Source organism: Pteropus alecto, unplaced genomic scaffold (genome assembly GCF_000325575.1).
Source record: "Pteropus alecto unplaced genomic scaffold, ASM32557v1 scaffold79, whole genome shotgun sequence".
Taxonomy (NCBI): domain Eukaryota; kingdom Metazoa; phylum Chordata; class Mammalia; order Chiroptera; family Pteropodidae; genus Pteropus; species Pteropus alecto.
In genome coordinates this window covers 6,079,769-6,093,911 of record NW_006494612.1, presented here as the reverse complement: position 1 = coordinate 6,093,911, position 14,143 = coordinate 6,079,769, and the positions used below count along the sequence as shown (strand labels likewise).

The window sequence follows — 14,143 nt, the reverse complement described above, 5'->3', positions numbered from 1 at the left end:
GAGACCAAAAGAACAAAATGTGTGCCCTTATGATTATCTGTTGTATTTGAGCTATGTGATCTGCCAATATTCTGAAATTCTCAGATAGCCTAGCTTTAAAAAAAATCTTTTATTTTGGTGATCTCTGTATAGATAAACAATATTAACTAATCTTTAATTTCAGTCTTGTCAATCCCAGAGACTATTAATGTGTATAACTTATAAATGTGGTGCTATTTCAAATGTATGTATGCTGATTCATTTTTAAAAATTCATTCAAGTCTCAGTGTTTGTTGTGTTAAGTGTCATCTCAATACATCTTTTTAGAGTTTTCGGAAATTTTTTCTTCATTACTTTTCAAGTTGGTCATACCAAGAATTGCCATATAAAAACTCAGCTTAATATAAAATGATTCTTGGTTTTGAAATGGAAATTAAAAGGTCATTAAGATTTTTCCTGAGCACTCTATCCAAAATACTATTAGCATAATATCCTAGAGCAGTGGTTTTTAAACTGTTTTGGCTGTTACCCTACTCTTGTTCTAGCTCTCTTTCTTGCTCATAACCAGTGATATGCAGTGGTGTTTTCTGTTATTTTCTATACTAGTCTAGTTTGAGTGATATCACTTGGAGTGCTGGGGGGTGCTGGTTGCCACTCACTAAACTGATTTTATAATCCAGTAATTGGTTATAAGCTGCAGTTTTAAAAAATAATATCTTAAAATATAGATTTTTATAAAAATTAATTTTTAAAAATGAAGAATAGTATAGGGTGGCGAAGCAAAATTACTCATAATTTGTTCTTCTGGGTAAGTCCTTTTGACATTTCAGAAATATTAAATAAATATACATAATAAGATTAAAAAATACAGAAAGATTTTAAATGAAAAATTTTAAATCTCTTATCCTTCTTCACTTAGTCCTTCTGCACAAAAGTAACTACTATAAATGATTTCTTATGACCTTACTAATGTTTGTTTATGCATATGCCAGAACATGTAGATCTTTTAAAAATACCAAGAGATGCTACATATTCTGTTCCATCTTTATCTTTATTACTTAATATTATATCTTTGTAATCTTTCCATATTAACAGTATGGATCTATCTTATTCTTACAGCATTCTTTTTTAATGGTTATATAATATTCTGCTATGGGAATGGACCTTAATTTATGCAACCAGATTTCTATTGATATAATTTAGATACATTTATTAAGCTTTAAAAATTTTCTCAGTCTGAGAGTTGAAAACTGTATTTTCATTGCTTCAAATTCATTCTTAAATTAAGTGAGATAGTCATATTTTTATATGATTTTTTACTTAATTTATATTTATTTTTGTGAAATGTCTATTTATATTTTCTGCCCATTATCTTATTGAAGTGTTTTTCTTTTTTAAAAAATGATTTTTATAAACTCTATAATCAAGCTAATTAGCCTGGTAATGTCTTATAGTTTGGTGATGTTTTCAAAGTTTGTTAGACTTTTGACTTTGTTTAGGATATATTATCTGTACAAGATAATTTTGTAGTCAAAGTTATCAACCTTTTCCCAGTGAATTTTACTTAAAAGGAGCTTTCCCCATAGCAGGTGTAGTATTCGTTTATTGAAGAGTGTGACCAGAACTTATGTTGGAGAATTACATTTCAAAGAGGAGAGTCTAGTGAGATTTGACATTTTATATGTATTTTTCAAGCCGCCTTGTATAGACATTAAATTTCAAAGCTCCAAGATCATTTAAAGAAAGCTTGCTTTAAAGTTTATGTTCTTTTTTGCATGTGCTCTGCTAAACACAAAATTATTGAAAGTTATAATATTGTGAATTAGTTTTCATTATTATAGTGATTTCTAATCTTTTCCTAATCATCGTTTAACATATTTAATAAAAGCCACACATGTCAAAATGAAACTCTTTAAAAAATTAAAGTTAATGCTCTTTGTGGAAGTATTTAGGATTTATTGATTAAATCTAGTAGATGTTTAATAGAAAAGAAACCACTTATTTTCATTGTGGAAACTCACCTCCTTCTGTGTTGTCTTATAATACATATAAAGGTTTCTTAGCAGAGTAGGAAGGAAGTAGATTTTCTGCTTAATGGATACAATATAGTAGTAATTTCCTGGATTGTATTTTGCTCAGGTCATTTAGTTGTTTTCCCTGTTACTGCTCTTAAAATTCCTGTGAGGTCTTCAGGAACTATAAATGATTAATTTATTTGAGCCATGACTTCATTGTGTTTACCTTTTATAGAGTCATAGTGATGTGAAATATGTTCAATTATTCGTACTGGTAATTTATCCATTAATAATTAATCAGAATCCTTAGCTATAAATTGTAAATATAAGTACAATTTCTTATAGTTTCAGGGGTGGGGTGTTCTGAAAATGTCCAACACGTATTAGACAAGTTTATTCAGAAATCAAAAGCCCTTACCTCTCTCCGCAGATCCTTGGCCAGCATGGTCTAGACATGTGTGTGCACATGCCCTCTGTGTGTCAGCCTGTCCAAGTGGTCTGGGCTTCCTCACAACCTGGCAACTGGTTGTGGAGAAAAAAAATGAGAGAGAGAGAGAAAGAGAGAGAGAGGAAAGGGGAGGGAGGGGAGGAGAGGGGAGAGGAGAGATGAATTCCAGGGCTACTTGATTGTCTGTTTTTACTCAAAAAAATTATAAACTGTATGTTTTAGAAATATAAGTTATAAAGGTATGGGTTAGGTGTAAAACCAGATAGCTCGAGAGTGTACCAAGATTAAAAATAGGTTTATCATGGCCATTTAGGATAAAATTACTACTTTCTTTTGCTTAATTAATCAAATACCAATTTCAAGTTATTTTTCAAACTCAGTAAATTCCTTAAACAATCTCGTTTGAACATTTAGTTTATAAAAGATAACGGCAGTTTTGAAAATAATATTTTTTCAGTGTGGAATATACGTCACCTAACCAATGTATATGAAAATTTGTGTACTATTGCTTTCATTTTCTCATTCAACAAAACTTGTTGAGTGCCTACTTTGTGCCAGGTCCTGTGCCAGGTGATTTTATAAATATTCATCTGGAAAGAAAAGAGTTATATTCAATTACATAGTAACAGAAGTCTGCGCTAGCAAATTTAGAATAAAGTAGGCATTTCATTTGATATTTTCTCCTAAAAGATGAATAGTGAAGGAGTTCTTAGAATCGGTATATTCACATGATAAGAATACCTGCTAGTATACTTCCTTGTTGATTGAGGCTCTGTAATTCTTAGTTCCTTCTTCATTAGGAGCACCTTCTCTGACTTTTCAGACTAGGTTAGGTCTGCTGTATTGCATATTTTCTATTTTGCTTAATAATCTCACCATAATTACAATTTAAAAATTATTTGTTTAATCTGTCTTCTCATTGATTTTTATTAGGCCACAACTGCCACAAACTCCCTGAGACTTCCTGTGCCTGGAATATGCTAGGCATTCAAATGTTTATTAATGAATTTTGACCTTTTGAAATTATTGTTACCTGCTAAGTATTTTCTATCATGCTTCTGCCTCATCCCCATGTCGTAGGGCAAGGCCTTATGGGAGATAATGAGTAATGGGCAGAATTCTGTGCAGTGGAGACCTTGAGAGCCTATTTATGATGACTGCATAGGGAGTATCCTTAAGATGAAGGCCACAACATATGCCAGTTATGCCTTTATATCAGGGCAAAGCTCACTGGTCCTTAACTTGGATCTTACCTACCTGCCTCATTTTTGGTTAAAATCTTTACTATGTAGTTTTTTCTTGAGTCTCAGTCCACCTGCTCCCCTCCAACCCTCCCCACCCCCCGAAAAAAAAAAAAGCAGGAAAAAATGGATTTAGCCTTTGGGTGGATGGTTTTGAATGTTCTGTTTAGGGATTTTAACCTTGAAGTCATTTAAGATTTTGGAATGGGAGAGCTAACATTATCAGACTTTCTATTTTAGGAAGATATTCTGATGTCAATATAGTATGAATTAGAAGAGATAGGAGATAGATTATCACACTCATTAATTCAGTCAGCATTTGTTGAACACACACCATGTGGTCTGGCTTGTATAAGACAATGGAAATGTGGAGATGGAAGACATAGTTCTAGCACTCTAAAACCTTACAGTCTGTTAGGGAAGATAGATAATTAGACTATATCACAATTTTATTTATTAGTGGTTAAGAGAACTACAGTATGGGTGGAAAAACGAGATACACCCACTTCTGACTAGGAGTTTCAGGGAAGGCTTCTTAGAAGCAGTGATAAATTGTCCTTTTTAAAGTCCTTTCTACAAAGCAAGTAAGCATTAATTAGGCAGAGAGGATAGAGAAGCTCTTTCCAGGCAGAGAGAAGAGCGTATGTGTAAATACTAGTTAAAGTTTTATTTTAATGATCAAGGTGAGAATTCATGAGTGGTATTTTAAAAGGCAGAGCACGTAGCACATGTTCAGTGACTGAACACTGATTGATTATAAGGTTTTGAGCTTTTGTTGGTGATTGGGAAATACTGGTATAATTTCAGGAATAGTGGACACACTGACATAGAGGTGGGCAAGTGATGATCAGTTTTAGATCTGTGAATTCTGAGGGACAGTGGGATTTCCATGTGGACATGCATATGCATAGTTGGAAATTGATGTCAGGGTTTAGGATAGAGATTAGGGCTAGAGATTGGGATTTGAGATTCTCCATAGAAATAGTAGCTAAACTTAGACACATGGGTAAGAGGTCAAGAGAGACTGAAGAATAGAGAAGGAAAAGAAGACTAGAGACAGAATTCTGGAAAATAAGACAATCTTTTTTTTTTTAAGCCAGGATCTAAATAAGGAGTTTTAAATTAGTTTTTTTTTCCCCTTTCATTTTACTTCAAGGAGAAAAAAAGATAAATGAGAAGGACATAAACACTTGTTAGGAGTTTATTTATTGAAACCCCAAGGCATTAAAGACAAATTTAGTTTTGATAATTGTGAAGGTAGGGAATTTTTTAGCAAGGAGCTTTGAAACAAGAAAAGATTTTCTGATTACCCCTCAAAGAATCAGAATGCCCCTGAGAATTCCAGGTGATATAGGTTTAACTTTGTAAACTCTTTATTTTGATTCGCATCTTTCATTTTTCATATTTAAACTTTGTATATTCAGAGTTCCATTGATTTATAAAAAGTATATATAGTTTTCTCATGGAATATGTTACATAAAAGATTAAGTATTCATACTTAAAAAAACATATACACTATCATAGGGTAAGTAAACTTATTTATTTCAGACCTTATTTGGTTTCAGATCTCTCTCCCAGCCCAAGTACATATAGTATTTGAAGTCACAGAGAAAAGGAAACCAGATTGATGCAAAATGGAAAGGAAAATAAGTTTGATATAGCCATAGTATTATTATAGACTGTACTGAAGGATTGTTTCGGGCACTTTGGTGAGGAAATGCTATGGTATTCCCTATCACAGCCTGTCTTTGTAACAAGTATCTCTGACTGCCTGGAGGAGTGGTTAGCCTTTTTCATCTAAGTACAACAACAAAAACAGCTGTTGTTTATTGAGAATTTATAGTATATCAGACATTCTACATATATCATGTCATATAGTTCTCATAACATTCTTGCATATGATGGTTATAAGAGTAATAACTCTTAATTACTTAATTAGAACATAATACTTAATATGTTCTAAGCATTGTATTATATAGTTAATGTACTTACATTCACTTAATCCTTACAGAAACTGTGTGTATGTTTTGTTTGGCAGTACATATTTTTATTCTTCTGTGAGGCCCAAAAGGGGTTGAGCAACATGCTTTAAGTCATACAGCTCTTAAGTCAGGACTCAAATTCAGGTCTCTGAATTCTGTAACCTGTTACTTCTACTTAGTGGCAATGGGGAACACAGACCTGCCTGAAACTTAAGACCAGTACCTAAGCAGTGTCATTAAAGTAAAAGCAAAATATTTAAGGCCACCTCCAACCAAGGCTGGGTTACCGTTTCATAGACCCTTTTTAAGGTATGAGTGCCACCTGCTGGAAGGTTATAATACATCTAGGCTAGCTTCCAAAAGGCTTGTCACAGGTGTGAAAGTGTCAGGTTTCAAAATGCTAATTCTTAAATTTCACTTTAGGAATACTGGAGCATTTTGAAGTTAGGTGAAGCTTCTGTTTGCCATAAAATACACTGCTTTGTTTATCTTCCTTTTTTGTGGGGTGGAGGGGTGGGTGGGGAGGATGGTCATACATTTAAAAAAATGATACACTTCGTGCTTTCTCAAATAAAGCCATTCTCATCAAGGGGAAAGTTCAGTGGTCAAGTGGATCATGCTGTTACTTATAACAGATCAAATAAAAATAGAAAATTGGATTTACTTTGAGATAAGCGAGTTATTGAAGTGTAAGAGGACCCTTTCCATTCAGATAACTTGAAAAAGGAATCTGGAACCCATGGGGGCACCAGAGACTTGGAGAACAGAAAGTGGAGAGAAAAGGGGAAGACACATGTGTGGATAAAAATACAAATGCATTCTGTATTTGTTAATCTACACAAGGCTTCCCAGATTGAGTCAGGATCCTAAATAATGCTTTAGAGAAAAAAGTTTAGGATTGTAACTTTAGATTGTTATATGTTAGGACAGCAGTAAGTAGATACTTTATAATCACTATATGCCCTTGAAGGGTAAAATCTTGACATCTCTATTGCACATTCTTCCTTAGGCTCCTTTGGGATCATGTTAGTATTCAGTATCTGGCACAAGACATGTTATCATTCAGTGTGGGATTTTCAAAGGAAAATCATACTATACTTAACTCTTGTTTGGATGTGATTAAAACATATTTGTAGTTGCATGATGTCATGTTGAACAAATGTTTGTGTGACAAGAGATTAAAGTCCATCGGTACAATCAAGGAAAGTCTCAGCATGACCATCTCCTTTCTTTGTATCTCTTTCATATCAACTGCCTGAGAAGCTGTGATAGTGCAATAGTATCTTATCTCAGCAGGTGGATTTCTGTAGAGAAAGGACTGTTTTTTGGTGTGTGTGAGTGTGTAAATTATAAGAGTAATACTCATTGTAGAAAATTTGTAAAATAGAAAAACAGAAAGAAATAAAAGTCACGTGTAATTCCACCACACAGAGATAACTATATTAATGTTTTGGTATGTTTCCTGTTTTATAAACATTTATATTTTGTAGCCTTTTACTATTACATCACAGTAGTATAGCTTGTCTTTTCTCATATGTTTAAAAACTTGGCATATATATATTTGAGGCTACAATATGTGGATATACCAATAATTATTTATTATTGGACATTTACATTGTTTACTGTTTTTATTTGTTTCTTTAGTAAATAGTGGTAAAGAAATTTACCTTTCCATTTGTTTGTTTTAGTAAGTAGGGTAAAGAATACACTTTTGTGTGGCATTTGTTAGGGCCTAGTATTTTATTAGTATATCAGTCTTAAAGGTACCAGTGATTAGATTAATCTCTACTTTAGTTACTCAGGTGTGTCCCCCTTTAACCCATTTTCTTATGTATCATTTTCTTTAGGATTTTATTGTATTTATTGGATTCACAACCCTTTCAGGAAACACCCTCATAGTACCCTTTTGCTTCTCGAGTTCTACACCAGGTTAAATAAAAAGCTCACCCTACACTATTAAGAGCTATGTTTCTGCTCTTTACATCAAGCCAGCAATCTTATACTTCTAGCAGAGTGAGTACTAGTTGAGAAAACTTCATTTTTAAGCCTAAAGTAACTATAGCTTGTGGAAAGTTAGTGTCCTTAGAATAACTATTTTAGACATAGTCTATTTAATTTATTAAAAGCAAAAATATTCAAAACACCTTTTGAAAAGATAGCAAAGTTTTATAATATTCCAAGCTATTTACTGATTTATTTTTGTAAGAACCAGGTATGTTTAGTAGATTTAATTCTTTTGACAAATGTTTATTGAGTGCTTACTGTGTACTAAGTACCACTTTAAAACTTTGCCTTCATCAAACTTAAACAAAATACAGTAAATAATACCTAGGTCCACAATTCTTTAAACGAAGCCTTGGGAACTGATGTGTTTTGGATTCAACATTTTTTAAAATTTTAGAAAAAATAGTATGTGGTATATATATTATATATTTCCAAGCACCCAGGAGGCATCTGAAGTAGTAATCAAACCTATTAATATTTCTTTTGCATAAAAGTAGAATGTTCACACTCAGTAGGATAAAGGTTATAGCAGCTTCATGTTAGTGCAAGTGATATATTTCCGCAAAATGAGTATTAAAGAATAATTTTCAAACAAGGTAAAATTACGACTGTGATATAGTTATAAAATGAACACGTTTCTAGTGATATTAGGGAACCCTGCTGGCAACACTGCTGCATGGTTTACTTACAAGGCTCCTCATTTTTGGCTTTTACCTTATCTCTTGCTTTACTTCCTCAATCAGATAACAAGGGAACCCTAGTGACCATGATCAGTTTTGTGTTTTTGAAACACCACTCTGGCTGTAGCATGTAAGATGAATTAGAAGAAGGAACAAAATAGACATAGATAACATGTAAGATGAATTAGAAGAAGGAACAAAATAGACATAGATAACATTGTTTTGCTATTTTTTTGGTCCTCATCTGCCTTACATTGATATTTAGATACCCTTAGGCTAGAAAAGTTATAAAGGTATGCAGTAATGGAAAGTGCATGTTGCTGTTCTAGCAAATGCAAATTCGGGGATGAGGGAAAAATTTCTACTAAATGCATGCAGTTGCACACTTTATAGTCTTCCCTCTTGTCTATTACATTAAAAGATAATCTATATGGTATTTTCTCAAAAAATTAAACTTAGAATTACCGTAGTATCTAACAATTCCACTTCTGGGTAAATAAAGGAATTAAAAACAAGAACTCAAACAGATATTTGTACATCAGTGTTTGAGGCAGTATTATTCATAATAGCCAAAAGGCAGAATCAACCCCAGTGTCCATGGGATGATGGAAGGGATGAATGGATAAGCAAATGTAATATGTACATAACAATGGAATATTATTTTGCCTTAAAAAAGGAGGAAATTCTGACACATGCTATAGCATGAATGAATCTTGAAGGCATGTTATGTGAAAGAAGCCAGACACAAAAGGACAAAAATTGTATGATTCCACTTATATCAGTTACCTGTAATAGTCGAATTTATAGAGACAGAAAGTAGAATAGCCGAGAATGGGGAGATGTTCGAGGTACAGAGTTTCAGTCTGAGATGAAGTTCTGGAGAAAGGACAGTGGCCATTGTTGCATGACAATGTTAATGTACTTAATGCTACTGGACTGGATACTTAAAAATGGCTAAAATGGTAAATTTTATGTTATGTTTATTTACCGCAATAAAAAAAGGTGACCTAGAAATCCCATGCAGTTGTAAAAAAAAAAAAATAAGGTTTCTATATAGTACTAATATTGTACTGATACTAAGAGATTTCAAGATAAAGTAAAAAAGAACAAAAGTAAAGTGCTATCTTACTGATACTAAGAGATTTCAAGATAAAGTAAAAAAGAAAAAAAGTAAAGTGCTATCTTTTGTGCAATTAAGAGCAGATAAAAGTATATATTCACATTTGCTTTTATTTGCATAAAGAAACACAGGAAGGATTAACAAGCAACTAATAAAATTTATTTTTAGGAGGCACGAGGGATTGAGATCACTGGGGGCAGGAGTGTTAATGGGGTGTCTCAGTCTATAGCCTTGTATTTACTTTTGATTTTTGAATCATGTAAATGTATTACCTATTCAAAATAATGTTTAAACATGGGACTTAAAGTAGGTTCATTGTAGAGAGATCAATAGTTCGTAGTTCTAGAAAACATAATTTCTGAGAGGTATTGATTACATATTGCTGCATGTGACATCCCCTTTCTCAGATAAATGAGGGTCCAGGTGTCAAAGGTCTGTGCTGTTTGGTGTTTCAGTAGCCTGGTTTAGATGCAGAAGTTTCACCTCCTTTCTATTGCAAGCGGCAAAGAGAACATATTTGGGATGGAGACTTAATAAAGGCCAACTCTCTAAGTTCATCAGTACCAAAGAGTCAGAAAGAAAGGGAGACAAGTCATTGTGCCTGGAGTGAGACCTGGGGTCCAAGGACTAGAAGGTTGGCCATGGCAAGTGGGGTCATTAAACACTACTCTGCTGAGTCTAGGAGCCTAAAATATTCAAAAGCAGGAAACTGGTTATAGCTCTGCATTCCTCCAAAATGCCACGCTCTCTGATCATTAATTAGGAACATATATAACATTTGCATCTGAAGCAAGAAGTAGGGTTGTTTATCATTTCTTAGGCAGTGAGAACAGAGGTAGCAGCTGATAACTGCGTACCCACCTAATCTAGCCCCCTTCTCTCCCTCCTCACCAAGGGACTAGGACTCTTATGTCTTCCTTGGTCATTTCCCTTCCAGCTTCTCCTTTCCCACTTAGATCCACAAGAAATACAGATAAAATGCTGAGGCAGGCTGTGAAAAGTGGAAGGCTGGCTACGGGCAGCCTAGCCCATCCTAGCTCTTACCTCTTAACTGTGTTATAGGGCATGTGGGTTGGAGAGAGAACCCAGGGAGTCATATTTGGGAATCGTGCCCAAATTATACCTGGTAGACCACCTTCTAGCACGGTTGTTAAGAGAGAGAGCTGAGGTACAGAGTCAAATTGAGAGAAATGAGGACTTAGGAAATCTATCATTGAAAGTAGTAAAGAATTAGGCAACCGGGGAATAGTCTGTAAAAGTTCCCTGAGATGGAGTTCAGATGATTGTTTTTACATGATTCCAGCACAGGCGCTCAAAGTATGCTTTACTTATTTAACGTTACCAGAATGGGTAAGCACTTTATTTTTCTCCGCCTCATGGATCTGTTTGTCTTCTTCACTACACTGCACTTGGAGTTGAAGATAAGGCCTTCTGGCAATAGTGGAAGAAGCATGGACTTTGGAATCAGGCAGATCTATTTAAATCTAAACCTATTTGATTTTGGTCAAGTAATTTTTATTCCACTGAACCTCGGACTCTGTGTGCATCATAGGGTTGTTGTAAGGATTGAAAGAAAGAAAAACATATACAATTAGCTTACACATAGAAAGTATTCAATAGTTTTGTTCCCTCTCCCTTTTTGAATCTTCTACAGAGCTTTACATTTAAAAGGCATTCAATATATTTATCAAATTGAGTAAGTTTTTCTCTACCTATTAAATCTGAACCCTGGTTAAGGACAACTGGAGGCAGGCCTATTTATCACGCTTTCACCTTGAACAGCTAATGTTATTGTTGCTAAATATTTTATCAGGCAACTGCCTGTTATGTGCCAGTGCTGTTTTCACTTGCTGTTTTAGTCTGTCTGTCCTTATTATCAAAGTCCAGCTTGACGCTTCCACTTTGTGAAGGCCTATTTCTTTTTTCTATTTATAGGACCTCTTATCCACACCAATTTTTATCAGTAGATATGACAGTAATTCCTTTATACTCACTATTCTTCTAAAACACCTCAACCACACGCTCTAGGCATGGATAAGTGTAGGGATTGTTAAATATCTTTCCTTCTTTTGTCAAATATTTATTGAGTATAGAGTGTGGTAGGGTGGATATAAACAATACTAATACATGATTCTGGCCTCTCAAGAAGCTTTTCCTCTGGTAAAAAAAAAAATACACACATACTAAAGTATATTTAATTATTTAGGAATATATCTACTTTTGTTTACCATTTTACATTTTATCATTTAAAATGATTTCATTTTAAACACACATACATGTAGAAAAAGAATTGGAAAGATGGTATTTTGGGTAGCATTTTCTTTTTCTTATCAGGACTATCTAAATGTGCAAAAATTTCATTTCGAAGTTACAGGAAATTCATTATTCTCCCCTACTTGTTAACGGAATAGTGACCCCTCTCTTCCTCTTGCATTCAGCTTTTGCGAGAATTGAAGCACCCTAATGTGATCGCATTGCAGAAGGTGTTCCTTTCTCACAGTGACAGGAAGGTATGGCTGCTGTTTGACTATGCAGAACATGACTTGTGGGTAAGTCTAAACTCACTATTTTTAGAACTGTTTTATGTAGGAGTGGAGAAATACATATGTGCACTACATATTGCTAATTCACATAAAAGAAAACTTGCTCTGTTGATTGTAGTTCAAAACAAATATAATAAACGTAAATGAAGATTTAAAAGAATTTGAGCAGCGAACATTATCTTATTTTACTGAGAAGATAGTATTTATAATCAGAAATTTTACTTCATAAAATGTTAATGAGCGGGAGCTTGTAATTTTATGCAAGTTTACCAATATGTGTAGTGAAAATTACTTTCTGTTGTGGTACACATGGAACCAGTACTTGTGCATAGTCGCTCTTTCTAAATTAAGGTCAATCTCTTGCAACATTTTTCTATTCGAAACTAACTCTACCAAATAGAAGTATCTGTATGATTTTACAAATATTAAGGATGTTTTAATCAATTAATAGAAGCCAAAAATTCTAATTCCATACTTTTAAAGTTAGGAATCAGGGCATTTACACATTTTTATCTGAGGAGTTGCTAAAAGTGAATTCGAACTTGGTGATAAGTTCAAATTTTGGACAATTAAATTTTGATTTAATGTAGAGTGGTTTATCATCTGTATAAATTACAAATCTGTTTAGGAATGACTTGAACAGACTTGTAGGTCTTGAAGGAACTTTTAGAATTTACGCCTTTACAGCAGATGTTGACAAGAACCTCTAGTATGTTTTTCTTCATTCTTTTCATGAATATTCAGTACCCATTTTGGCATGTTTTGGATATGGATGGGGTAGAGATGGGAGTATGGGAGGCAGGTAGAATATTTTTCCTTTTATTATAATACTTTTACAATCCACAATATGACATTTTGACATAAAAAGTTGAATATGGTGATTCAGTCGTATTTATTTTAATAGGACTGAAGTCCCCATTTTTCTTTCCTCCTTTCTAGTGATTTCCTATTGAATATTAACACTAGGAATATATCCTAATTTTATTCTGTGCCAAAAGAAGGTGGAACTTCCCAATAATTCAAATATAGACATAGTCAGTGATGTTACCCAATGTACTAAGTACTAACTTTTTATAGAATAGTGAAAATTTATAGTTTTTTCTTTTTTAAAAAATTCTTTTATTTTGTCAGTAGAGAATATAACTAGTACTATTTTTAGTTTGGCTTTTAAATATCAACCCTTTTTACCTTTTGGTCCTATTTAATGAAAATCTTAATGGTTTTGGCAACTTGTTATACCCACATTAAAACTGTCACATTCACTCCCAATATAGGTTCTGTTTTGGTTGGCCTTGTTATTCAAATCATTTTTCTTTGTGTCAATTAATGGCCTTTAATAAGTGATTTTAAAATATAGAGAATAAATTGGAGCCTTGATTATGTATTATTGACATAGACAAAGACTATGTATTATTATAGTATTTTTTTTTAATTTTTAGCATATTATTAAGTTTCACCGTGCATCAAAAGCAAATAAAAAGCCCATGCAGTTGCCAAGATCTATGGTTAAATCATTACTTTACCAGATTCTTGATGGTATCCATTACCTCCATGCAAACTGGGTGCTTCACAGAGATCTGGTAAGTATGTTTCCTTTAAATTAATCCATATGTGTTTTTCATCCTTTCTTTTAAAAGATATCTTTTTTCTTGGTACAACTGTGATAAACATTAATTACAGAATATTTTGAAAATATGCATAGCATAAAAGAAGAAAATCAAAATCACCCGTAAACCTAATATCAAAAGATTAGTTATTAACATTTGGTGTATATTCTTCCATTATATTTATGCATAGCTGTAAATTGTCAGGGTGGTTTTCAACAAGTGATTGCTATAACCTTAATGGGATAGTCATGTGAAACAAGTACCTTTCAGTCCATTTTGTTTTTTGTATTATTGCTCATCATAAGTAAAAACATTAATGACTAAAGACTGAGTTCTCATTGTTTTTTTCTCTTAAGAGCTAAACAGAAATAATGACATTTCATCCTGTAAATAGAATGTTATCAGTATTAATAATAAATAAATGACTAAATCTAACAGGTGGAATATACTTATTAGGCAAATTAGCCGACATTCAAATGTTTGATTTTACTTTTTTATTCAGTACACATATAACAAACATGTGC

At 33.2% G+C, this 14,143-nt stretch overlaps 1 protein-coding gene across 4 annotated transcripts in view; it reads left to right on the top strand.

The window, feature by feature from the left end:
* Window positions 1–14,143, top strand: part of CDK19 (cyclin dependent kinase 19) — a 124,601-nt gene that overhangs the window by 67,759 nt on the left and 42,699 nt on the right. For 3 of the 4 annotated variants that reach the window (XM_006926072.2, XM_015600117.2, XM_025042413.1), the window contains 2 exons: window positions 11,908–12,018; window positions 13,452–13,592. The exons of the other annotated variant lie outside the window; for it this stretch is intronic. In XM_006926072.2, coding sequence (XP_006926134.1) covers window positions 11,908–12,018; window positions 13,452–13,592 — 252 coding nt within the window. The remainder of the gene's footprint in view (window positions 1–11,907; window positions 12,019–13,451; window positions 13,593–14,143) is intronic. 4 annotated transcript variants of the gene reach the window in all.